At 36.8% G+C, this 27,520-nt stretch overlaps 1 protein-coding gene and 1 long non-coding RNA gene across 9 annotated transcripts in view; one reads left to right on the top strand and one right to left on the bottom strand.

Annotated features, from left to right (window-relative positions):
• Window positions 1-27,520, bottom strand: part of LOC135226965 (probable phosphorylase b kinase regulatory subunit alpha) — a 349,374-nt gene that overhangs the window by 83,445 nt on the left and 238,409 nt on the right. For all 8 annotated transcript variants that reach the window (XM_064266663.1, XM_064266662.1, XM_064266664.1 and 5 more), the window contains 2 exons: window positions 10,148-10,253; window positions 4,345-4,480 (listed from right to left, as the gene is read on the bottom strand). In XM_064266663.1, coding sequence (XP_064122733.1) covers window positions 4,345-4,480; window positions 10,148-10,253 — 242 coding nt within the window. The remainder of the gene's footprint in view (window positions 1-4,344; window positions 4,481-10,147; window positions 10,254-27,520) is intronic.
• The window catches only part of LOC135226969 (uncharacterized), a 35,590-nt gene continuing 25,474 nt past the window's right edge, over window positions 17,405-27,520 (top strand). The window contains exon 1 of the long non-coding RNA XR_010317323.1: window positions 17,405-17,559. This is a non-coding gene — a long non-coding RNA (uncharacterized LOC135226969). The remainder of the gene's footprint in view (window positions 17,560-27,520) is intronic.

The raw sequence follows: 27,520 nt of genomic DNA, 5'->3' as shown, positions 1-27,520 counted from the left end.
TGGAAGGGGGTATGAGATCCTGAACTGATTGGAGGTTTGACACACCTGATCATTCTTCTTAGAAGAGAGAATTCTAAAGAAGAGGCTCTAAGCCTTTTGAGATGTTAGATATGTGGATATCTAACACCCTTTCCACTGGGTTTAAATACAATGAAACATGTCCAGATTCATTGCATATACGAAAGTCAACAAGAACTATGTATGTGTGTTCAAGCAACAAACCATGTTAGCTTCTGCATGCACAGAATTGGTGACAGAACTTGACGATGAGGAGTATGTTTGCCTAATCCCCCCATGTAGTTAGACAAAAGGATATTCTAGGATACCTCTTCTTGGACTGCCTTGTCTTAACATAAAGTCTAAGACACCTAGGCTCTAGGTGACGAGTCCCTTAGGTAACAACACAGTGCTCTGACAGAGTAAAGCAAAACTCTTGAAGGTTGCTGATTACAAACTTTATACCGTAAGGAACAGAAAAGGAATCAAATCTGTCATCATGAACAGAGGGAATCTGGGTCTTAGCCACAATTCCTAGACTTATTCAAAAGCTACTGATCCCAACTCCTGACCATGGAGCTCTCCAACTCTTTCCACAGATGCCAAGATCAGAAGGAAAACCGTTTCCAAAGTCAGTTTCCTGCAAGACGATTGATGCAAGGCCTCAAATGGAGCTCGGGTGACACTGCTCAGTACCAGAGTAAGGTCCCACTTAGGAAGTCTGAGGTCCCCAGTGTTACGGCCTCTGAGAGAGGTCCGCTTCAGGTTCGATATAAAAAAAAAAAAAAAAAAAAAAAAAAAAAAAAAAAAAAAAAAAAAAATAAACTCCAACAGTTGAAACTGGGGATACGAATACGTATAGAAAGAAACACTAACACAACAAAGGTTTATTTACAAGCTTACTAACAAAGATAAATGCAGAATGGTATCTCCTATTTACATAAAAATAAAGTAGAATCTTACACTGCATGAACTGGGGGAACAGTGAGGTAATGAAAGTACTTGCCGGCCAGTTTGGCAACTCGAAGCGATGGCTTCACAAAAGGAGAACTGCGATTGCAGACGTCTTCTTGACTTCGTATTGCAGAAAATAATGTCTATTCTTGATACTCGAAGGGCAGGAACTCCCCAAAACCTCTAACAGAACGTCTCTTCTCTGAAGTCTCGCTCAACGTCGAAATAACTCGGTTGTCCACTCCTGAAGACGATTTGACCAGAATTCAACCAACTCTTGAGCGACTTTTCCTCTGATCCTTCGTCCTGATTCCTTTTTCTTTTATCTCTCTCTGACGATCTCTGCTGCTGATCTCTCACTGATAATCTGATCTGTGGCTCTTACTGAGGATCTCTTTCTGTGACTAAATGATGATCTCTCCTTTCTCCTACTTCGTTCGTCGTATTTATACGGCATTCAGGGGGCGGGGCCTACAGCTAGCGTCACAGACTCCCGAGATTACCGGAACGATTTAGAAGTTTCTCAACGATGTATTGCATCAGAAATCGCGGCGTTTCTCACGTCACGTCGGCGCCTGACAAGTTCCACAAAACTCCTGCCGATTCTAGAACCATCATGAGAACAGGCACCTCCAACACAATGTGCTAATGCCTCCTTGCTGCCGAACTTCTCAAAAATGCATTTTCCTTTCCTTTATCTTTCTTTGCTATGAAGCGATTACCGTTACACCCAGGTGAAGAAGACTGCTCAAGACTCTTGAACCACCAGGAGAATTCCCGGGGTGAAGTGATTTCCACATCTCCAGATGAAGAATTTATCATAAGTCAGTCCTGTAGCACTTGCCAGTATCCACAGAAAGAATTTCCTGTGTTCTAAGAAAGATCCAGATCTACATCTACTGAATAGAAACTCTAAATGGAGAAATTTTCCTTCAATGACACCAATCACAGCAGACAGCTCATCTTGTATACGGCTGAAGATCCTCGGAAGTAGCCTTACATCTGAGTCGCTGCTTTGCAAGGAAGATCTCTCGTTTGAAAGAGACACTGGACAACCTACAGATATGAAGAACTAAAGCTCCTACCGATAGGTGGTATTTCTCCACATGAGGCTGGTGGAGAAGGCTGTGCTATGGTGAAATCTCTCTCATCAATGCTGAGAGAAGAGAAAAAGACCCTGGAACCACTATGCCTGAGGCCATGAGGAGATACTAGGGTCATCCTAAAACTTTGGAACCCATTACTTTGTTCAGGACATGACGGAACAGGCAGAATGGAGGAAATGCGTAATCTCCCAGGTTGATCCAAGTATGCAGAAGGGAGCCCTCTGCTCCAACAAATGGATCTGGGACCATTGAACTGTAGACCTATAGCTTCTATTGAACCGTGTAAGCGAAGAAGCCTAACATGGGTCTCCTCCAAGTAGACAGAGGAGACAATAGGATAACCCAAGGGTATGTCCTGTGATAATATGCGCTACACAGATACATTCTAAATATCCTACTGTTAACTTGTGCACTATCAAAGGAATTGCACTGCAGACAGAGATGTCCAAGCGCTGCCAAAGGAACCTGGATTTCCAACAGAGGAGAGGTTCTATGAGGAGATCCCCTATGACAACATAGGTTCAGTGTGCTACTCATTAGAGATGTCCTATTGTTCTGGAATTATTAAAATGAGTTATCACTGGATTTGTCAAAAGTAAACAATGCATGGTACAGGAAATGAAGCACAGAATATCTCTCCCAACAGAAAAACATATCAGAGCATCATTTTTATACAAAGGCCGAGGCCCAATCTATGTTCTTAATTAAAACTAGGCATTAAATTATCTAAAAAAATTTTCCTTCAATGACACCAATCACAGCAGACAGCTCATCTTGTATACGGCTGAAGATCCTCGGAAGTAGCCTTACATCTGAGTCGCTGCTCTGCAAGGAAGATCTCTCGTTTGAAAGAGACACTAGACAACCTACAGATATGAAGAACTAAAGCTCCTACCGATAGGTGGTATTTCTCCACATGAGGCTGGTGGAGAAGGCTGTGCTATGGTGAAATCTCTCTCATCAATGCTGAGAGAAGAGAAAAAGACCCTGGAACCACTATGCCTGAGGCCATGAGGAGATACTAGGGTCATCCTAAAACTTTGGAACCCATTACTTTGTTCAGGACATGACGGAACAGGCAGAATGGAGGAAATGCGTAATCTCCCAGGTTGATCCAAGTATGCAGAAGGGAGACCTCTGCTCCAGCAAATGGATCTGGGACCATTGAACTGTAGACCTATAGCTTCTATTGAACCGTGTAAGCGAAGAAGCCTAACATGGGTCTCCTCCAAGTAGACAGAGGAGACAATAGGATAACCCAAGGGTATGTCCTGTGATAATATGCGCTACACAGATACATTCTAAATATCCTACTGTTAACTTGTGCACTATCAAAGGAATTGCACTGCAGACAGAGATGTCCAAGTGCTGCCAAAGGAACCTGGATTTCCAACAGAGGAGAGGTTCTGTGAGGAGATCCCCTATGACAACATAGGTTCAGTATGCTACTCATTAGAGGAGATGTCCTATTGTTCTGGAATTATTAAAATGAGTTATCACTGGATTTGTCAAAAGTAAACAATGCATGGTACAGGAAATGAAGCACAAAATATCTCTCCCAACAGAAAAACATATCAGAGCATCATTTTTATACAAAGGCTGAGGCCCAATCTATGTTCTTAATTAAAACTAGGCATTAAATTATCTAAAAAATGTGGGAGCACAAGCTGTCAGTTGTGAGCACACCTCAATCCTCATAGTAAAATAAATTCAGTATAAATTCTCATAACATTAGTATGAGGGATTTGTTCTTAAATGTGAAATGAATGTGGCATTAAGACAAGTTCATGAGTAGCGTGTGGGAAGCAAACAAAAAAAATTGATAAGAGAGAGAGAGAGAGAGAGAGAGAGAGAGAGAGAGAGAGAGAGAGAGAGAGAGAGAGAGAGAGAGAGAGAGAGAATTTCTCTTTCCAGTATATTACAATTACACTTCTTGATTACCAAAGTTTGCTGTATCCTATGAAGTTGAAAGTATAATAATATCTTTTAATTTTTTCTAAACTTATAAACAATATGTAATGAAAATAATTATACTGTACACATAAGTCCTATACCACTATTTATTCTTAATAATTTACACAATTCACTAAAGAAAGGCAAATATTTCTGGAACTGTATCAAAGAAACAATATGTAAAAAGAGAAAAAGAAACAATATGTAAAAAGAGAAAGATTAAGGGGTAATGACCTCATAAAGGATAACAATTTCCTCAAAATATTTACACAAATGCACACAATTAAAAAATTATGTCATTTGCATTTAGACAGCAGCAGCAGAAGTCACTTACCTGCAGTATGTCTAACTAGAGCCCAATGCTTGATGTGACAAGCCCTTTCATACAGATCCTTCAGCAAATCCTTCACAGTTACAGCTTGACCTTCAATGACTGAACCAGTCTCATGGCCCAGACCAAACTGAACCACCTGTAATTTCAGTTATATATGTAGATCATGTTAAAATTAACTCAAATTTATCTAGTAAGCAGAAATATTTAGGTACAGTATACAAATATTTCAGATTCAAATACAGATTTATTAATAAAACAAAATTATTGTTTCTCACAGAAGCCTATTAATCAAATGTGCCCATGTTTATGGTTTTAATGTTGCCAGGGACAGACTCTTCAGCCTAAATGATATGATTATTGGTATTTGCATGGCAAAAGCTCCATATGGAGCCAAAGATACCTATCAATTACTTGCTTTACTTTTTGTGTAGTCTGGAAATGAGGTTTAGAGATCTGTGGGGCTGGAAAAAAAAGCTCACCATATGAGTGATTGGTTTAGGAATGTATGTAAAACTAATTTTTGCTTAATAAAAATAAATTATGCTAGTTTCATTAAAATTCCATCACTCAAAAGCAATTTATCTGGGAGGACCATGCTGCTGAATACCCAGTTGTGGTGATGGAGACCTGAGGATTGAAGAGAGCACATTGTTTGAGTTATCTATGGAATCTCTAGTTCTCCAAAGATGCTTATGAATCAATCTTTAAAAATCCAGAAGATAATCTTCATTACTAATAATGGATTCCAGAGACAAGGTGGCAACAGGTGTGCTAGAATGGGTCCTGACTGTCTTGAGTTTAAAGTCATTGCCATGCAGTCATCTACAAACAATAAACATATTGAAACCCCGTCTTTCCAATGCATGTCACTCCCTATAATAAGTATAATCCTCACTGAGCTGCCTCATTGATGCAAATGACAGGACAAAACTTCAGAGGTGAGGGCTCTAGCTTGTAAGGGGGTTTGGTGAGACTCCTCAAGAACAATGAAAGAGTATTTCTGACATCTTCATTGCCATTAGTTACAAAAAGAAATAAATTCCAGATACCTTTTCTTGTAAACTAACAAACTTGGGTTTAAAAATGTACACATTACTTGATTGTATAAGCAGTAAATGTGATTATGCAAGTTCCGCACATCACTTTCACCTACCAGTTATTTGTTTTATACAGCCTCGGTCATAATCTGCAGCTTTAATTTGCTGGCATTCTTCTTTAAGATCTCCATTGCATGAAGGATGAATAAAAATGTGTTCTGTTTATACTAATGGAAGCCACCATTGAGCATAGGCTGGGTTTTACAACTTGACACCTTTAATGAAACTCTTAATAAATGCTTGATAGTTGCAACAAATGAAGTAAGCAATTAGCTGTTTACCAATTCTGTTGTTTATGTTGGTACAGCTAGGAGCATCGTAATCATTGTATTATGGTGGATGAAATGGAGAGAGAGAGAGAGAGAGAGAGAGAGAGAGAGAGAGAGAGAGAGAGAGAGAGAGAGAGAGAGAGAGAGAGAGAGAGAGACGAGAGAGGAGAGAGAGAGAGAGAGAGAGAGAGAGAGAGAGAGAGAGACTATTGCCCCAGTAAGGTTGTTACACTGATAGATATCCATAATGATACTTTTAATAATACTGTTGTTTTATTGTATATAATCATATTGCCTGCATTATTATTGTAATACAAAATATGAACAGAGAGACCAAGTGCCTTTTGCATTCTGGTTATGTTTACATTCTTAAAATAATCAGCTGATTGCATTTTACTGACATCATTACAGTCTTTAGTTGGACCTATAAAGGGTCTTATCTATATAAAAAAAACTTTACATGTAAAGCAAGATAAAAGCCTTATTAATATAAACTGCAGGACAGTAAAAGCTTCAGCATAATTGTTAGAGTCGAATGCAATATAAATTAATAAAGAAACAGTTTGGCACTTGATCTGGAGGAGAAAACCCTCAAATTGATACTTCCATTTTGCACTGTTTTATCTGGAAGTATACATTAAATTGCATTATATCCATTATATTGGTGAGCTACAGTATGTAAATTTTCAACTCTAAAACAGTTTCCAGACTACAGGTTGATATAGGTTTCATTAATCACCAATTTCAGCAAGAAAAAATCACATAAAAAGCTTTGACTACAACTACCACTTAAATAACATTCTGACGTTAACACTACACTGCACATTGGTTAAATGTCTATAATAAATAAGCACACTAACAAGGACAAAAAAAGATGTGGACAGACAAACTGTTCCACCTACAAGTAAGCAGCCTGGTTCTCTACTTGATAAGCAATAAGAACAAAGGCAAAACATTTCCTGAAATCTGATGACATGAGGATAGCCTTGTCATAAACAGTTTATCAAACATTAAAATGGCTGATTCAATGAACCAACAGGGTTAACACTGAAAGCCTCTGGTAATTTTGCATTGATCTCATTTTCATAACGATACTAAAGGCTTTTTGGCCTTTTTCTTAATAATCATGCTAGCTTCTCACTTTCTTTTCACATAGTAGTCGGGTTGTAAATTGTGACATATATCAAGCAGAGGGAAAAAATGCCAAGAGTAGGAGATCATTGATCTATGTTTAAACAGAAGCCCATGTGAATCTCAATTGGGGCATAAGTGTTTAAAGCCATTGAATATACATGTGTACTCCTTGCTTGATTGTAACTGTGTCTCTGAGCACATTTTATTTATAGAAATGAAAACAACAAACACTTGCTCTGAGGTCCTGTCTATTCTTCCTGAAGTACCTAGTTTCAAAACAGTAAGAAGAATTAACACTGGAATACACTGAAATTCCCCAGTGGTTAAAGAAAAAATAGTCAAGAATGATTGGTGCTCCATCAAAATGTAGCTACACCATCATATAATTTGAAAATGCAATGAACATGTACAACCCACAACGGTTATAACAGGAATACTTTGACTGGTCAACAACTAGGTAAGCTATTCCAAAAGTAAGTAAACTGTTCTTGCAGATTAGATTTTGTTCCAAAACAGAGATAGATATGACAAGAGTGAACAGGTTGTTACAATATTCAATTGTCTACTCCAAAAAGGAGCAACCGTTCCACCACTGGTTAGTTTTTCCAAAGGCAACTGTCTTTTCCAACAGTGAATTATCTCCATAAACAGATGGATTGTTCCATTTCAGTCCTAGATACGGTAAAGTTGTTTAAAAGAGAATTGTTACTTCATAATGGGCAACTTATCCCAAATAGAAGTAAGTGCTTCACCAAAGATTCCATAGCAAAATCATTCAAAAAATGCACATAAATACTTTATCTAATGCCTTAGTGGCTTACAAAGATAGTTCCAGAATTAGCTGTCCCATGAGTGAATACACTCTTTAAAAGGCAGGCCAACATAAACAGTATCACCAATGGGTCAACTTTTCTAACATTGTATGCTATCTGCATATGATGTACTCGGCTGAGGTTCCAAGCTCAAGGACTGAACTACCGAAGATGTGGATGTTGATGAACTTAGGTGGACGGGGGATTCGGACATGAAGCTGTCGAGGATACTTTGATGAAACGAACGACAATTCTGCTTGGCAATGACAACCCTTCAATATTCTTGTATTTGTGCAGGGTAGTTGATAGGGTCTATGTAGGGGTTCTCCAATATCTTAATAACTGTCTGTATTAAAAGCCGTTTGCATATGCTTGTATGAGGGCAGTCATTGTGAAACAGCCTCGTTATTATTGTCACTGCCATCTTCAGCCACTCCCTTGTTACTGATGACCTGTCCTTATCATCCAATAAAATGCAATTAACAATGTGATGTTTCATGTCAAGGTTTTCAGCCGAAAGCAACTGCGAAAGTTCTTACTCTCTACCTCTTTCGCTCTGTACTGTATCACATAATATTGCCATATTTTTTGCTTTCATTGATTTACTACAATATTTCATTACAAGTTTAGTTGACACTAATGGCGAGTTTCCCACTTACAACAATACACAACAGAATAGTTTATCACTGTTGGTATTTCATCCCTATCTATCACCATAAAAATATTAAAAGGCAAATGTAGGTAACACATAAGCAAACAAGCTCTAGCAAGTTCAGTGATGTCAGTGAATGAGTGTGTGGAGTGGACATACATACCCTACTCACACAATTGTAAAAATACAAAAGAGAATACTGTAGTATAACATATACCGTAAATAAAAAAACGAAGGAGTGTCAGTATTACAGTATTGGGCTTTGATATAACCATGTCCCACTTATTGTTCTTTCTCTCCCTCAAACAGTAGACAGACTCTTTGGGCAGTTCATAAAATGCTTAACTACTTAATTAGTTGTTCTAACTTTTCTACCAGAGTTGGTTGTTGGACAACAGTAAACAAACAGTTCCATCAATGCATAAATTGCTCCATACAGATGCCTTCAACAGCTACTACTTTAGATATTCCAGCAGAACATAAGTTCAATCAGTGGATTGGTTAATAAACTGTGATGAGAATGACCCACCGGCAGATTAGTATTATGAATGTTCCATCAATGGGTTACATGACAAAATAAGCACAAATGATGAATCACACAAAATAAATTACCTCCAGTGAATATATCGGTGTCAACAACGCCAAACCAATTCAAAATATACTTCATTAGTTAGTGCAAAACTTATGTTGCCATGAACAAAATAAATTATTAGTGATACTATACATAAGTGAAAATTAAATTCTAATAAGCTGTGAGCATAACATAAAACAATAAATGCTGCACTTTTCAGGAAAAATATCTGTTCTTATAATAAAAGCACAAAATTTGCTATTAACAAACTATGGTATAATACAAATCTATAAAAAGACTTTAAGAATATATGGTATGAGAAGCTGTGCAAAATGGCAAAACCATATTATGTATACTTAACAAACTTTTACAAATTTTGCATCAACATTATTAATGTATATTTTAAAAAATTCAAATAAACAGAAGTATACAAAAGCACATTTGAATGACAAATAACCTGAAATGAAAGGCAGACAATAAAATCTATATACAAAACCTGTATTCTAAATAACATCAAAATAATTTCGCAGCATCCAAAATGAATTCAAATCACTGAAGCTTCTACGTAAAATATGAATATGGTACAATTATTATACATAATTAATACTTCTCTAAAACACAAAGGTACTTTAACAATAAGTAAAACTATAGCCTCTTAATGCAAAACTGCTTCAAAATGTGTAAAAACTATAATAAAATACAAGTATACCATAATGGTATACATTCCATAAGTCAGACACTCGTAAGATTTTGGGATAAGTCTGAATGTAAGGTTATGAGTTACAAGCTCCACATGTGCCAGCTAGGGAAAGGGATAGACAAGTATTGTTCACATATTCATTCAATGAAATTTGTGTTCATTAGCTGCATTGCTTTATTCAATTTGTCTTTCTAATTGTCATTGCATTTGAATTAGTGTGTTTTCTGCCATTATAATGAAGTTAGTAAAACGCATGAATGTCTATGGCCTATTACAGCACCCTGCCTCGAGGGCTGATAAAGAGTTCTGACAAAATAAGCACCGAGATTAATCTTTTCAAACATTTTTAGAGCTCAAGTTTTGGGAATAATGCTTATAAAATAAGTCACTAATGAATAAAGGTGTTCTAAGACATAATAAAAGATCTGTCCAGACGGTTAGTCATGATTATTCTGAAATGTTCCATACTTCTGTAGTATGAGAGAGAGAGAGAGAGAGAGAGAGAGAGAGAGAGAGAGAGAGAGAGAGAGAGAGAGAGAGAGAGAGAGAGAGAGAGAGAGGTACTAACCAGATAGTGGAGGATGTCTCCTTGTTCCTCCAAAGTCTCAGCCTCTCTCATCTGTAGAAGTAACTCTTCTAATTCCACGTTTTCATAGACGGCATCAGAGGCCACTCTGCAAAAGAATGTTGGGCTGTAGTTAAAACTTAACAGCTAAAGACATAGTAATTCCAATTACGGGCAGTCCCCGGGTTACCGTTCTTGAGACGCGTTGTAAGCCGAAAATCGTTGTAAGTCGGAACATCGTCAAAAATCCTAAGAAAACCTTACTTTTAATGCTTTGGGTGCATTAAAAACTATGTAAACTGCTTTCTTATTGCATCTTTCATCAAAAAACCCTTCAAATATTGATTATTTTGCATTTTTGGTGTCATATTTCTTCTGCCAGATTAGTGTTGTAGGCGTCATAACCTTGGAACACGCGTTGTAACCCAGGAAATAATTTCTGATGAATATAATTGAAAAGTGCCTTAACCTCGGAACATCGTAAGATGAACCTGTCGTAACCCGGGGACTGCCTGTACCAAGAACCAAGCACCAAACTCAATCAAAATACCAGACTAATATGACCCTATATAAGAAACCATTAACAATGATTTCCTCAATAAAATATTATAACTGATATCAATAAAAATATACAATACAGTACATACTACAAATCAAATGCCAGCACTTTGCAGGCTACATACAAAATACAGAAACATCGAAAACTTATAAATTAAATAGAAGACATAGTTTCAGTTCAAAATGCAAGCAGTAATACATGTGGTACTTCTGTTGTAACTCAGAAATTTTCTGGTCAATTTCTGTCCATTTTCGTCAACCTCACAGTGCACAAAAAGGCAAAAGGCCTGATTTTCCAAGCAAATTATTACTATTTCCATTATTCTCAATATTGCTATTGTTGAAATCACTGAAATAAACAAGGAAATACCAAAGAAAATGCAGTCTTCCTACTATAAAAAGTAATATTCAAAAGCAAACGCTGTATCTTTTAAGCAAAATAAAAAACTCTTGAAAATGTATTTAAAGTCACTTTATTCCCTAATATCCTAGAACAATACAGCATAAATAGACTCATTTATAGATGCTATATAAAATACTTTAAAATTACAAGAAAATAAAAAATCCAAGACTCAATCACTCATTCCGAACGTATAAACAAAGTACTAAATCTTGAGAAGAGAATGAAGTTATGATAAAGAGGAATATGCACCTATACTTCTACCAAGTTTTGGAATTCTCTTGATGCTACTGTATTCCAGTAAGCATTTACTCTTTCAAATATTTTGATGGATTCGCTTAGTGAACCTTGTATCTCACACATAATTTTAATTTCCTCTGATCACTCTAGCTTCACTTTCATTATTTAATCTCCACATAATTTTAATTTCCTCTGATCACTCTAGCTTCACTTTCCATATTTAATTTCTTTTCATTAATTTCTACTTTCACATTCATTTTTCTCCTTAGACTTTATTATTGTTAATCAATGTTATACCACCATTCCACCAGCAATGCTAGCTCACTGTTCTGTACATACCAGACAGAATCATATATTCTTCCTATTTTGAAATAACTTGCTCCTAACGACACCATAATAATGTCTTATTTTAATTAGTGAAACAGTATGACTTACAACGCTTACTCTGTGCTCCATAGTTTGAGGGTTTTCTTTTCGGACTTAATGCAAATCCTTCTAATAAATACACTTAACTCAACACTACTTGTATGCAAATGAATAGAAAATTCCCACATGACAAAGTAAGCACTTTAGACCTGGAATAACAGCACTTCCACTATGGCTTGGTCCCTGAAAAGTTTGGAGAAGTGGCACATAAATATTCTGCGACCTTGGCCTGGCCCATTGCACAAACCGTTTGGTTTGGTTTCATAATGTTTAAAAATTGCCGCTCATTTTGCAAAACTTGTTACTTTATATACGTTGAGAATGTATATACTTATTTCGTTATATTTATTTTAGCTATTCAAATCACTTTGCTTTCAGCAATCCCTTCTTATCTCATTTATTTCTTTACGAAATTTACATTCTCTTTGGAAGGCTCCTATGTAACTTCACACTTCTGTTCTTATACAAGCTTGTATAAAAACAATTAAGAATAAGAATGTCCTCGGAATGAATAAAGTCCTTTAATATGACGGGCCGCATGTTGTACACTATTACTTATTCTAGCGCGCATTTTTGTCATTTAACTATTGCATCAACTCTTGACCACAATAAACTGGCAAAAAACCCAAATTGCAATGTTGGAAGCTCATCAATAGGATGCTATCTCGGCATTTCATTGCGGGAGTTCAAGATCGTATCACCAACTATATTCATAGAGTTATCTCTATTATCTCTACTTTGATTAGCAAATCTTTCATAAAACTTGAAATATTTACCTTCCATCGAAGGCTTATGACGTTCTACTTCTTGCAATCTTACAAAACTGCTTTTCCACTGATATATATATAAAAAAGTCGTGAGTTGTAGTCCAAAGCCATTCATTCCCGCGATCATCATTAAAAACAGTTATCCTTCATTAGGTGTGCACAAACCTAATTGTTTTATTAGAGCCACTGTACAACATACTTCCAGTCTAAGACATTCGCACACGTAAAACATTTCACAAGCATCAGACTCAATCTACAACTCGCATTCGAATCATAACCGGATGCCCTGTTGATCGGTTTCTTTGACATAATTACTATTATCTGAATTTTTCAGTTTAACTGTAAAATCCTTTAAGCAATGTGTGTACCGTTCCATTAGGTAAATTGGGAGGCGAAAACCTTTCCTTTAATTTTCTCAGGTTTTCTGTTACTTAATGAGGTGAAGTGGCACTCTGTAAACACATTGTGGAACTTACTTCATCAACAAGACGACAGGCCGATCGATGGGGATCTCTCATTTTTTATTTCCAGTTAATGCTCGTGACAGACATCTTCGGTTGTACGTCTGTACCACTTGGTGGCAAGGACAGCATGTGTATAAACACTTGAGGATATATATATATATATATATATATATATATTATATATATATATATGTATAACAGAATCACGAAAGTTAGGAACGTGATAAATCCATAAATAAAGATAAATGCCACGAAGGAAAAATAAACGAAGGAGTCTGCGAGATCTTTCGGCTGAAAAGCCCTTTACTGAAGCAGCTACTCAGTAGCTGCTTCAGTAAAGGGCTTTTCAGCCGAAAGATCTCGCAGACTCCTTCGTTTATTTTTCCTTCGTGGCATTTATCTTTATTTATATATATATATATATATATATATATATATATATATATATATATATATATATGTGTGTGTGTGTGTGTGTGTGTGTGTGTGTGTGTGTGTGTGTGTGTGTGATGGTTTAGATTCCAGATTCTTTTATTTTCAAAATGCAATTGTACTTACTAATATTAAGAATCAGGAATCTAAACTATCCCTTCTTACTGAAACCTAACACGAGTAGTGTAAATATATTTCACAAAGTTGTGTGGCTACTTTGTATATATAGAGGAACGAAGCTACAGCCACGAAGGAAAACAGAACAATTGAGATGCTATGCTCAGTCACTGAAAAATATTTTGCAACATATTCAAGAATTTTCGTTCACCTAATATCAATTTATTCTTTCGATATATGCAATGAAATGTGCTTCTCTTGTTCGATTCTGGTTATTAATCATACGTTTAACACTTATAAAAATGAATGGTGTGTGAAAAATTCGAATTACGAAAAATAACGAAATTTCGTGCCAGATGATTGGGCAAAAGAGTCAAAGAGGAAACTATATTTCGAATTCAAATAAAATCTATTAACTGATAAAATAATATTGAGTAATCATCATCGAAATTATGTATATAAAAATGGAAATAATTCTACTATAATCGTTGTCAAAACCAAAAAATAAAAAAAAAGTCTCATAACGTCGTAAGTTATCGTGTGCCGCCACACTCGGGCAAGAAAGTCGAACCAAGGACTAATTGTCTAGTCACTTGCACCGAAAAGGAAAAGACGGGTAACAGACTCAGCCTCACCACTTCATCTCATGTGTCATCGATCATTAGCCTACGTGAACCTAATGTTCTATCTTGGATACTGCTCGGCAGCTTGCCGTAAATAGAGCGACCATGTATAGATGGATACGGCAACAGAGAGAAAGAGAATTGTAATTAATGAAAAAAAGTGGGGGACGACCCTTGGTTGCACTGCTGTTGAAGATCACCACCGGATGATCATTGATAGCTGTGATCTCGTCTTGGTAATAAGACGAAAGTACACAGCATCTCAATCGTTTCAATTTTCCTTCGTGGCTGTAACTTCGTTCCTATAATCACGGTCTAGACCGTGCGCATAATCATCACGGTTTTACGTTCTTCGTGATAGAAAATCAAACACACACATACACATACACACATATATATATATATATATATATATATATATATATATTATATATATATATATATATATCTTATCACATCACCGTGATTCATATATACGCATTAACCTACAACCGTCCTTTAATATCTAGTTCGCTTTACCTCGGAAATGACATTTTCATATATGTTAACCTGAATTCTCGGTTCCGTGATTCAAGCCCATGAGCCGACGAATTTCTTATCAACTGAACAAATTCCCGTTCGGTTAACATATATGGAAATCCGCAGATCATTACATTTGGATCATTCAGGTATTTGGACGAGACAAAGAGGGGGAAAGGACGTTAACCAGGATTATGGACATTCTTTAGTATGTTTGAAATCCCTCTCGTACATCTTGCGCCGAGTGAGGTATGATGTCTGGACCTGGGACTAAACTAATATCATTTCCCTTTATTAGTTGTAACAAAGCTGATTGCATGAGGTTTCCTGACACAACATTTTGATATCTTTCAAAGATGCGCCTATAGGACCAATCAATACCGAGGGATTTTTCACTGGTCCACAAAAAAGAACACTATTTTCTAGGCTTTTGTAAATCTCTGTTGATTTATTCCGATAATTTATGCCTTGCTTGTCTGGCCCAAACAAAATGACACACAGATCGCTCCCGGGATTTTATAAACAATGTTAATTCTCTGGTGAGAGCAAGTTCCCTTTATGCATTTTTTTTGTATTATTTTATGAAAGGATTGCATTTATAATGAATATTTCCGACACTGCTTTGACTGGCTAAAGGGTGATAAACGAATGTATGTACAGTTCTTTCTTCCCGTAATTTTTTTTTATTTCCTTGAAGTTTTCACAGCCTTATTGCAGCAAGGATCCAAAATGAGTTGCATAAGGCTATTTCGTAGTTCGTTATATTTATGCAGGAATTCAGGACTGCCAGAACATAAGGTTTGAAAGAACATTGAGAATACAGAAATTTTGATATCAATATGATGTCCTGAAAAACAATGTGCACGAATGATTTGCTGCTTTTCTGTATGTACTAATTTTACGGCGAAAATCTTCATGCCTGATAACGTCTAAAAAGGGCAAGGAACCGCCTCTTTTCCTATTTCTACGCAAGGAACCATTTCCTTTTCTACTTCTAGCGTGACAAGACTATTTATTAATTTAATTTTTCCTAGATGCTATCTTCATATAAGTCTCAATGTATCATAGCCAATATACCGTCTAGCACCTACATGCCAAAACCACTGTAAAGGTAAATGAATAATCTTTGGATAAAAATTCATTTTCAAAACTCCACGTATTGTAAATTTCGAGACAACCGGTGATAGTGTTACTACCCACTGCCATAACAAACGTTTGCTTCAAGGATTTTCCATTTAATAATAAAATAAACTTACACTTACAACTACAAAATTGAACCGATTTCGAAAGGTAACCTGTATCATGAGGACCGATTTCATTCTTTCACCAAACTTAAAAGAAAAATTAAAATGCATCACAATTAACTCACACTCCCGACTGCTAAGTTTTGATGTTTGTTCCTAATTTACATAAGTACTAACTGAATCAATCCGAGAATGTCTCAGATAAATTAAAGGTGTAGATTTTCCACCAGCAGTCAGTCATATTTTGGAATTCCAAAGTACATGAGCACAAGTCTTGCCTGAAATGACTCAACTCCTGAGCAAAAGGGTTCTTGGAAAATGACTTCTTCTCTTGGGACAATTAAAGCACTACAGTAAAATTTCTCAACCTCTGTTTTGCCTCCTCATCCAACTACTCTCCCAATGGGATGAAGTCTCTTCGGAGAGCATTACTTGTTTACTAACACTTGCAGGTAAAGAGGCCAACGGTCAAGAAAATGTCTGAATTCTGTCCGATCCAGAACTCACATCATCTCAGTGACATAAAAGCAAGGTTTTCTTTGGTTTCAACTGATTCATTTCCAACTTCTGCAAAGTTTATTATTTATCAGGTAGCAAAGTCGTAGGCCTCAATTTAAAAAAAAAAAAAAAAAAAAAAAAAAAAAAAAAAAAAAAAAAAAAAAGTCTCCTCACCATCGAATTAGAGACATGAAACAGGTCACCATCCCTAAGTTGCAACAAGTGACAAAGTTCAAGATTGTAGTCGCAATACTGTTTACGGATACACGTGCCAAAATGACTTATGAAATACTCAATAGTATCAAGTAAAATACCTATGCCTAAGGTTGATAAAGGGAATGGCTTTCATCCAATTAAAAACGCGTAAGTTAAAGAAAGATGAGCTTTCCGTTACCGCCAGCGATAAAACTGATAAAGGAACACCGATACGTTTCTTAGCAAAAACATCAAAAGCGGTCATAAAATTAAAATACAATTTTACTCGACCGGGTTCTAAGAGGCAGACAGAAGCTACGAAAGAACGAAAGAAGAAAGAAAGACAAGATTTACGAGGAACCAGAACATTGTATCGATCTCTGTTCCTGAAGGCTGTCAGGTCCTCTTTCAAACCCACAACAATGAACATCATCAGAGCACGTACACCCAAAACCAGACACTTAGGGACACACACAAGAGAATTGAAAAGCAGACACAGTCGAGTTCAACGTAAGAATACTTCACTGCTTCTAGGACTGTCTGTTAGGAAGCCTGATGGCGGAAGGGGAAGGGGAAGGGGGATGGAGAGGAGGAGCCTGACTGACCTACCACTCTTAAAAAACAACCCCGCCCTCCCACCTCCACCAATAATGGCGCGTACGCGGGATTACCATAACCATGGTTACACGATAACTGTAGATGGTGGTGGGGAGGGGGGTATATGGTTAAGTGTGTGTGTGAGGGAAGTGTGCATGAGAGAGGCAGGCAGAGAGAAAGCAGCATATGTCAGTTTAGTTTCAGCCGTCGCGGCGTTCACACCAACCTTCTCTGTCCCAGACTTTAACCTCTCTTATCTCGCCTCTCTGTTCGTTTCGTCTACCCGCGAGGTGAGTGAGGCGAGGCCTTTATCTGCCAGCTCATCACAGCGAGAGGTAATTTGCTGCAACAATGTGATTACATATAATCGGTTCTTTGATCGAGACTAAACACCACAAGGATGTTTATTTTTTATTTTTCCAAAGAGGGTTTGGGAGACGAATGCAGGCGTTAAAAAGTTTTCGTAAAAACTCGACACCGGTGAAGCGAAACTTCTCAAAATGTCTTTATCCGAATGTAAAAACAGACAGGGAACTTCGGTTGTCGTTAAACTGAATAAGTTTACTTGATACAAAAAACTGCAGAAACAATAGTCATTTTATCTTGTTAGCTCAAATGATAAAACTCTCGATTTCTTCACTGAACGTTTCCGACCACTGAAAATTAACTGAATAGAGCTCGTAACCACACTAGTTGCAATCATGATAATGACATTAATAATATAATGGCTTTCCGGTTCAAGGTCATAGTTGAGATTTATTGTGCGGCTTGGTCTGAGAGTTAGTCTGTATGGAACAATTATTACATACATACAAAAATAACCACAAACGATATATATATATATATATATATATAATATACATATATATACGTATATATATATATATATATATATATATATATATATATATATATATATATATATATACACACACACAACATATACAGATATATATATATATAAAAATATATATATATATATATATATATATATATATATATATATATATATATATATATATATACATAATATACATATACATACATACGCACTGTGCGGTCATGCACTTTTAGAAGCCGTTGAGAATGTGTTGTGTAAAAGGCAATTAATGGTGAGCGATTAAATATTTTCCCGATGCAAACAGAAGTCGCGTCATAATATGAAAAGAGGGGAACGAGTGATTTACTGCCAAAGTGGTACAGCGGTGTGTTATGTTTCCATGGCGATCTTCTTGGGTAGTATGCGTGAAACATGAAATGAAACAACACAGTGTTTTGCAGTGGTTTGGACGCGTGCAGAAGAGGTTGCGATTCAGATGTGTGGATAAAGATGGAGGTGGTTTGATTGGCTGGGATGACAGAGGTGTCTGGGAAGTAAGTGTTGATGCAATGTGAGAGGAGAGTCTGACGAACTGCTGATGAGCTTTTATAGCTGCTCATGATGCGGAAGATCCCGCAAGTAATTAGTCTTTGCTTTACCACTTCACTTGTTTCGCTTGTTTGGTTTTATGTCCGACCCTCCACTGGGATGCTTCCCTCTCCTGCTGGCCTTTGTACATTTCCTAAATATGTTAATAATTATATTCTATAATTGTCTTTTAGTTTTTTCTCATCAGTATCGTAGCTCCTACAGAATAAGAGAGTAACAATAAATTGCGAACGAGCATAGCAGCATGGGATCTATCAATTTATCTCAAGCAACCCATTCTTAGGAGTCACGAAGTGTATATATCTATAGATATAAATTTCACGTTACTTCGTTACCAGATATCATGTCAATTGTAGTGTACCTATGGCACAACGAACTATTAACTTCTCGATTTCCTCACACTTTTTGAATATGCTACATTCAGTTCACTCTGACCTATCGTCTGTCGATTCGAATTCTACCAACGGACGTCTCGATTTCTACATTTGGATCAGGCTTGGTACTGACAGGGATAGCTGAAGGGCGAGGATATGTAGACATTACGGAGTCCCTGTGGAAACAGTTTTAAACATCGTCATTTAATTGACTTATAACCAACACACACACTATATATATATATATTATATATACCCTGTGGTAGGGGTGTAAGAATACTAGCACCGTCGGTCCTGTGTGTCGTAAAGGGCGATTGAAAGGACAGCTCCCGCCTTGCAGTCTTACTCTTTAGTCAAAGACGAGGCCCACCGCCAATAACTGTGAAAACTAATGCCTTGCAGGAGGACATTTTAGTCAAAGGCGAGGCCCACCGCCAATAACTGTGGGTGATGACAGCAAGGGCATGCGGTCGTAAAAACCCCTTTACCAAACTATAAACCATGCCTGTTGTAAGGAAAGGCGCATCAGGCAACCGACCCCTTAATGTAGGGATAACGGTGGGAAAGAAGATATTATATATATATATATATATATATATATATATATATATATATATATATATATATAATAACATTAAACACTGAAATATCACCATCATAATAAAAGGAAATGCAAAATGAATAAAAAAAAAAGCAAGGCAGCTAAAAGAGAGCCGTAGAGGTCATACCACAGCAGCCCTAAAAACAATACGGTCTAAAACATTCTACCTCAATATATCAGCAATAAACGCAACCTGTAATTTCTAAACACTAAATCAAACTGACTTATGGCGTCCCGCACGTGTTGGCATGATAGCAATTCAAGAGTATAACTCTGAACTGCAATACGAGTTCCGGACTTCTTTATTTTACCTATATACCCTGGTGAATAAACAGGAAGGTCTAGTATGCGAACGGTGTGTGCTGTGTGGAATATGTAGCTGCCAGTCTATTTAATCGGGGAGAATTAGTTTTTTGTAACCGTGTGTAGACATTATATAATAATCTGTTCTACTGTCAACGAGAATGTTCAACAGTCGTAAAAGATAGCATTAATTTTTGCTAATTACTTGTTTAAGTCAAATAGACTGTATTTTGCGACAACACGAGTAAACTAATTAAAAATAATTATTTTAGGCCGAGTCTCGCTTCAACATAATTTAAAGAGTTTTTAACAAAATACTAAAAGAAAAAAGATAGAGCTAAATAAAGCGAAAAAGTAAAGCCGCCACCATAACACAGTCACTGGCCTTTGGCCTGAATCGATTTGAAGTTCTACTTATATCCAACGTTACGTTACCTGGTTTGAAGAACGAAAGCTCTTATCCTATCTGCACACTTTCCCCTTTCCAGCAGGAAGCATTTCTTTGTTATTATTAATTTTTCAACATATATAATCTCCCTCAATCATCAACACTGTCCACAGCAAACATCGATACACAACATCATATACTTACCAATAACATCACATATCTATCTACCTCACATACTAATCAGTCATAAAATCATACGAGTATATCTATCTATAACATCACATATCTGAAATATCATAAATCTATAAGCCAGAATATAACATAACATTACGTATCTATCATTCATAACATCACATATCTCTCCACAATATCAAATATCTATCTAAAACATCATACATGAATGTCATAAAACCTTACATCAATGACATCACATACCCATCTAAAACATCCTAGTATATCTATAAGTCATAACATCATACATCTTTCAATGACATCACTTATCTATCTAAAACGTCATATATCTATCAGTCATAACATTGCCTATCTGTTAGTAATCTCATCACATACCTATCCATAACATCCCCTATCTATCTCAAACATCATATATCTATAAGTCATAACATCATACATCTTTCAATGACAAGACTTATCTACCTAAAACACAACATATCTACCATAGTAGATACACATCAACCGTTTATTTGATGTCTAAGCCAGTCCCTTATGTCGCTCCTGATTGGCTGTTGATAAGCCAATAACAGGGCTGGAAACTCTCCAGAGGGATTCGTCTTTCAAAAGTATCCCTCAGGAGGGGTGGAACATACATCCTGCCTATGTGAACTCTCTCGAGGGACTGAGAGTCCAGCCCCGTGAATCTACTATAGTCACACCAAGACTTCTGAGTATCTTCCTCTCAATAACAACTTGACTTGATCTCATCAGTCTAAGCTGCTTGAACCAAAGCCAGCCCTTTCTCTCAAGCTCTTCCATATATCTTAAAATGTATCTGGATTAATTCAACATCCCGGCAACTTTTATGATAACCTTTATTTCCGTTAGTAGTAGTTCGATAACTGATCCTATGCACAAAGCAGTACTCCATTTTGACCACCCTTTGTCACAGCAGCAAAACCTTTCAGTTTTTGGTATTGTACAGAAACTTCCAAAACAATATATATATTACGCATTAAGCTACAAAGTCCTTTAATATCTAATTCCCTCTACCTCGGAATTAATATATTTTTGTATATATTAACTTAAGGGGAATTATTTTAGTTGATATGAAAATTCGTCGGCTCATGGGCTCGAACCACGGAACCAAGAATTTAGGACGTACAGTGACTGCGTTTTACCCACAAGGTTATAAATGAAAATACATTAATTCCGAGGTAGTCTGAATTGAATATCGCAGCTTAATGATGCGTGTCAATGAATCAGCGAATACCACAGGAAAATGATAGGCAGAAATCCAAGCGCTTCCGTGTTTACTGAGACACTGTCAAGGAAAGAATGAAATACAGTTGGAAAGAAAGTTATCAGGTAAACAAAAATCAAGAATAGCAGATATTTTGTTTACCAGATAAGTTTATTTCCAACTGTGTTTCATTCGTTCCTTGACAAAGTATTAGTAAAGACGAATGCACTTGGATTTCTGCCTATCATTTTCCTGTGGTATTCGCTTATTTAATAAGGTCACGTGCATCTACTGTGATTTTTATATTAATATTATATATATATAATATAATAAATATATATATATATATTAATATAATATATATATATATATATACACATAGGATTTATTCCTCTTTTATTCTTGGGAACCTTGGAATTTTTTTTTTTACAGCTGCCTAGACATGTGTGCATATTTGGAGAGACAGAATCTTATCAAAGTTTCTTGGGGAGAACGGAAGATTTATTTTTTCGAAAATATTCTACCGTATCAGAAACCGATGTGCTCGAAATAGCTTTTTCCTTTAGCTATATCTTTAGGGGGCTCTGTAGACAAACGGCAAGGTTTCAGTCGTCTTCAAATCCGACATTTGCATCCTTTACGGGGAGTTACTTTTTTTTTTATATCTGTTTGTTAAAGCCCTAAACACTCCCTCACATACACACACACAACACGAGTGTGTGCGTGTGTGTGACTGATGTTTTGCCATTAGACTCGGGTATAATTATACATGAGTTTTAACAAGATACAACCAAAGACTCTTCATCACATTATGGAAGGAATTTAAATTCGAAAATTTTAACTTCGTGCGCCTAGTAAGTGTGGGAGATAACTTAATTCCATAAATGTAAACGATCACTGCAAGATGAACGTCATTAAATTAACCTTCTCAAATGTAACATCGAGATTTTTAATGTCGGCATTTCACCTTCGTCACACAACCTTTACGTGAGGCATTTCTGCTCAGCCTCGTTCGAGAACCTTGACTTTCTGCCTCACGGACAACGAAATGACGTCTCCCATAAAATAAAAATGTGAAGGGACACTCCCGGCTATAGTAGATTCATATCAACCGAGCATTTGACGTCTAGACCAGTCCCTTACGACGCTCCTGATTACCTGTTGATAAGCCAATCACAGGTCTGGAAACTCTCAGTCTCTCTCGAGAGTTCACATAGGCAGGATCTATGTTCCACCTTTCCTGAGGGATACGTTTTTCAAAAGTATCCCTCAGAAGATGCAGAACATACATCCTGTCTAGGTAAGTCTCGAAAGAGACAGAGTTTCCAGCCCTGTGATTGGCTTATCAACAGCCAATCAGGAGCATCGTAAGGGACTGGCCTAGACGTCAAATGCGCGGTTGATATGAATCTACTATAGTACTCAAGTCAGCCGTGACCTCAAAAAATGGACTGGCAGTGATTACACACAGAGATAAGGTCACACCTCACGTGACACTGAATTAATAGCATTTGCTTTACGTCGGAATCGCAGATCAGGGACCTGGCAGTATCTCCGAAATGTCAAGTGTGCTCCCCTGTCGTTTTGAGTTGCAATAATAACAACAAATTCCACTAACAGCTATGCTCCAGTGAAAAGGTTACGCGTCCAACTCCCGGTGAGGAATGCTTCGTGCAGACTGAACTTTCAACATGGATGAGTGTCTTTCCTGGAATAGACTTGTTTATTCTTTTTTTAATTGACTGGCTCAGAGAGAGAAGAGAGAGAGAGAGAGAGAGAGAGAGAGAGAGAGAGAGAGAGAGAAACATTCTTGAATTACAACACTTATTTTATCTCATGCGAGCATCTACTTTTTGTATGATTTCTTAAAATCTTATTTACTTCTCTCGCTATATCTTGGAAGTACATAATTGTCCTTTCTTAGTCGTTCCTCCATTCTCTCTCATTCCACGCTTGAATTTTGCTAAAATAATAATAATAAATAAATAAATGATTAATTTCGATACAATAGGGCTGTTTGCTGGCGAGTCCCGTATATATAGAGCACAATGAGAGTACGGAAACTGTACAGAATTTCAGAGACGCATCACAAGCTGTGTGAAGCCTCCTGTTCACGAGACAACCGACACTTGTTTACCGACCTTGAAAGCAGTCTTCTCCCTGCAATCAATACACCGTCGTCCATTTGCGCCTTCAAGAGAAACCTCAGGCATTAATAATGACATCAAATTTATAGACTGAGAATTCATTGGTCGACATCGTGTTGTTACTGGTTTACTTACACAGCTACGATGTGGGTTTCCTAAATTGGTTAGTCTATAAGTATTATGGCTACTTCAAAGTCGAGTGTTTTTATGAGTTATTTCTATTATAAAATGTGTCGTTCTTCATTTAAAAAGAGCGGGAGAATATCGTACCCAATCGCTTAAGAGATTTTGAGAGATGGCCTTTTTTTAATAGACAGAAATTCATTGAACAAACGAATTTTATCTTCCATGAGGATAAATGACTAACAATTCACAAACCTCTCCATTCTCTATATGACAAGCAAGTCTGGAATAACTACGAAAGGTAAATCTGGAAAAACTACGATCATCAACCATTAACGCAAATACAAGGCTGTGGAAGATATGATTCGTACTACTACTACTTAGTAGAATGTTCTCAAACTAAATTCTCGTGAAAGCTTAGAATGACAGTATTGAGAGACACTCATTCATAATTATTCAGATTCTTGCCATAAAGCAATTACGAAGGGAGTATTAGTGGCTTTATTTTCAAGGGATTTTAGGATGTGCGACCCTAAATATTAGGATACAGAAAAGAGGCGCACAAGAAAGCTTGCGTTTATGAATAGTACAACGAATAAAACGTGGAAAATCGTACACGCTGAAAAGAAAAAAAGCCTACGGAATACAAAGAGGAGGACCATCATAAAACTGCCCCTTCATAAGAATTTCAGAAACTACAAAAGACACTAAAAGAAAAAGAACATTTGATAATTACCTCTCGACATGTATGGATAATTTCATACTCTAATAATATAATTCTGATAACTACACGGATTTTCTAGTCTTCGACAACAGTCGCATTAAAGAATGAATCCAAGGACACCAAAAACCGCCTCACAAAAAATCAACACTGATAACGGAACGCACGCATCTCAATCTTGCAACGGCAAAATCGAACTCTCAATTGATAGTTGACGAGAACTCAGCAAAATGTCGAAGCAATTCCGAAAGGATGAACTGATATTTAACGAGAGAGAGAGAGAGAGAGAGAGAGAGAGAGAGAGAGAGAGAGAGAGAAAAAACCATCGATTACACGTGTAGCGTCGAAGCGTAATCCGAGTCGTAAATGATTGATCACATTTGAAATCGAAAGCTATTATCGAACCCTTTTTTTTTTTTAGCATAAAACCGTACGCATATCGATAAAGCACTTAATAATCCAGGGGATTTACTTTTTAACAAATTATAAAAATCGCCGTAAGTAGATATCTTTCTCCAGATTTTGAATGTGTATATATACTACACACACGCACTCACACACATAAGTACAGACGCACACTCATACATACATACATACACACACACACACACACACATATATATATATATATATAATATATATATATATATATATTACAAATATGATGGTAAAAATGTTCTGTAACAACAGAGTTCCATCTAATAAAAAGGAGCCCATAAAAACACCAAAATAGAGAAAAAGTACTATATTTCAGAGACTGCGTCTCCCTCTTCAGGTAGATGAATGAGAAAAGTTTACAGAAAAGGTGGTATTTATACAAGAGGTCCATCCACAACAAGCCATTTTAAGTCACCCCCGCTGATAATCTTCCTCTAATCTTCTTAAGGGTTGGTTGAATGAAGACGTTGTCGATCGTGTCCGAAATCCATCCTCCTTTTGAGATGTTCATTACCTGCCTCTCTTTTATATGGAAGGGCCGATTCCATCCAGCAACTGCGGTACAAGAGTCAAATGATGGAATCGGCCTTAATAAAAGAGAGGCAGGTAATGAACATCTCAAAAGGAGGATGGATTCGGACACGATCGACAAAACGTCTTCATTAACAACCAACCCTTAAGAAGATAGAGGAAGATTATCAGCGGGGGTGACTTAAAATGGCTTGTTTGTGGATGGACCTCTTGGTATAAATACCACCTTTCTGTAAACTTTTCATTCATCTACCTGAAGAGGGAGACAGCAGTCTATTGAAATATGTACTTTTTCTCTATTTTGGTGTTTTTATGGGCTCCTTTTATTAGATATTAATAAATATATCTATATATATATATATATATATATATAAAATATTGATATAATATTGTAACTAGCACCTAAAGGTGCAAACACATTACGCCATTATCAAAATGATATAACGAGCAATGAAATATATCCAAGTAACAGCACCCATCGTAACACCTGATGTTTATGAGATCTGTCAGTCGTTAGGGTATTGTCACTCCGACTTACGATACATGAATTTTTTTATTGCCGAGAACACCATTAGCAATGGCGAGCGTAAGAATTATGCATTATTTTTCTTTAGAGAATTTTCGATGAATTCCTCGAGCTTAAGATCAACAGTTCACTAAAATTAGTCTTTAACCTTAAACACACACACACACACACACACACACACACACACACACACACACACACACACACACACACACACACACACACAGAGAGAGAGAGAGAGAACAATTAAAGCATAGGATTACTATGAGTCTACGAGAGATAAATGAAGATACCAGGACTACTAACGGAGTGAGGGTGCTGAAAACACGAAGATAATCTAGTCAAATGATAAACTAAATGAAGAGAAATCTGAAAACAACTGATTTACGGACAACGCAGTTGTCCTGAACAAAACAATAAATACCAGTACATGATGTAGCAGGATATCCAATCAAGAACACTGGTTATACTTCCAAAACTCAGGAGACATAGCCATATACGGACATAAAACCAACACTCAACCGGGCACTACTAACTGAGAAGAAATCACCGGCAATCCAGAGGTAACTGGTTACCCACAGATGGTTAAAAAAAATGCAGCAATTAAGAAACGACAGCAAGCTCTATCCAGTTTCTTGTTTTCTCGCGTGCATCAAAGGGGCTGGCAATGCAGAAACAAGTACCTCGATTCATCTCGCAATTCCCGGTAATTACGACCACCTTTTGTTTCTGAAATCTTTCCAAACCACTGGGTATAATATCGTTGTTTGTCAGAGTTGTCCGAGTGTCACATCTATGAGTAACACATACAGACATCTGCATCAGAAGTTTAGGTTCAATGGAGCGTAAGACCTCACTAAAAGCCGCAACTATTAATACGCATCCCAGGGGGCCTAATAAATGTCACGGCAACGGAGACATTAATCAGAGACTAATATAAAACCCGTCAAAGCCAAGGTCAATTGGGCGTTGATTAATACCCCATTCACTGAGTCGAGACAGGTCAGAGGTAGCTCGTGGATGGAGTAATATTTACGGTCTTATTTTTAGGCTCTTTGATCCTTCATTATGTTACAAGTCTGAATTACGACTCTTACCTGATGGCCTCTGGTCTTATAATTACTCAGCATTCGTGAGCGATCGGTGCCTTGGGAATTACGTAAGGGAACAAGAGGCACTTTCGACTCAGAATCGTGGAAGTACAAACGATGTAAGGTATGGATTATTTTCACTATATATAAGAATATCTAGACTATATCTAGATGTTACGTATAAGGATACTCTCTCGCAAATCATCACGA

The sequence above is a fragment of the Macrobrachium nipponense genome, chromosome 15, assembly GCF_015104395.2.
Source record: "Macrobrachium nipponense isolate FS-2020 chromosome 15, ASM1510439v2, whole genome shotgun sequence".
Taxonomy (NCBI): domain Eukaryota; kingdom Metazoa; phylum Arthropoda; class Malacostraca; order Decapoda; family Palaemonidae; genus Macrobrachium; species Macrobrachium nipponense.
This window is presented reverse-complemented; position numbering and strand designations above follow the sequence as displayed.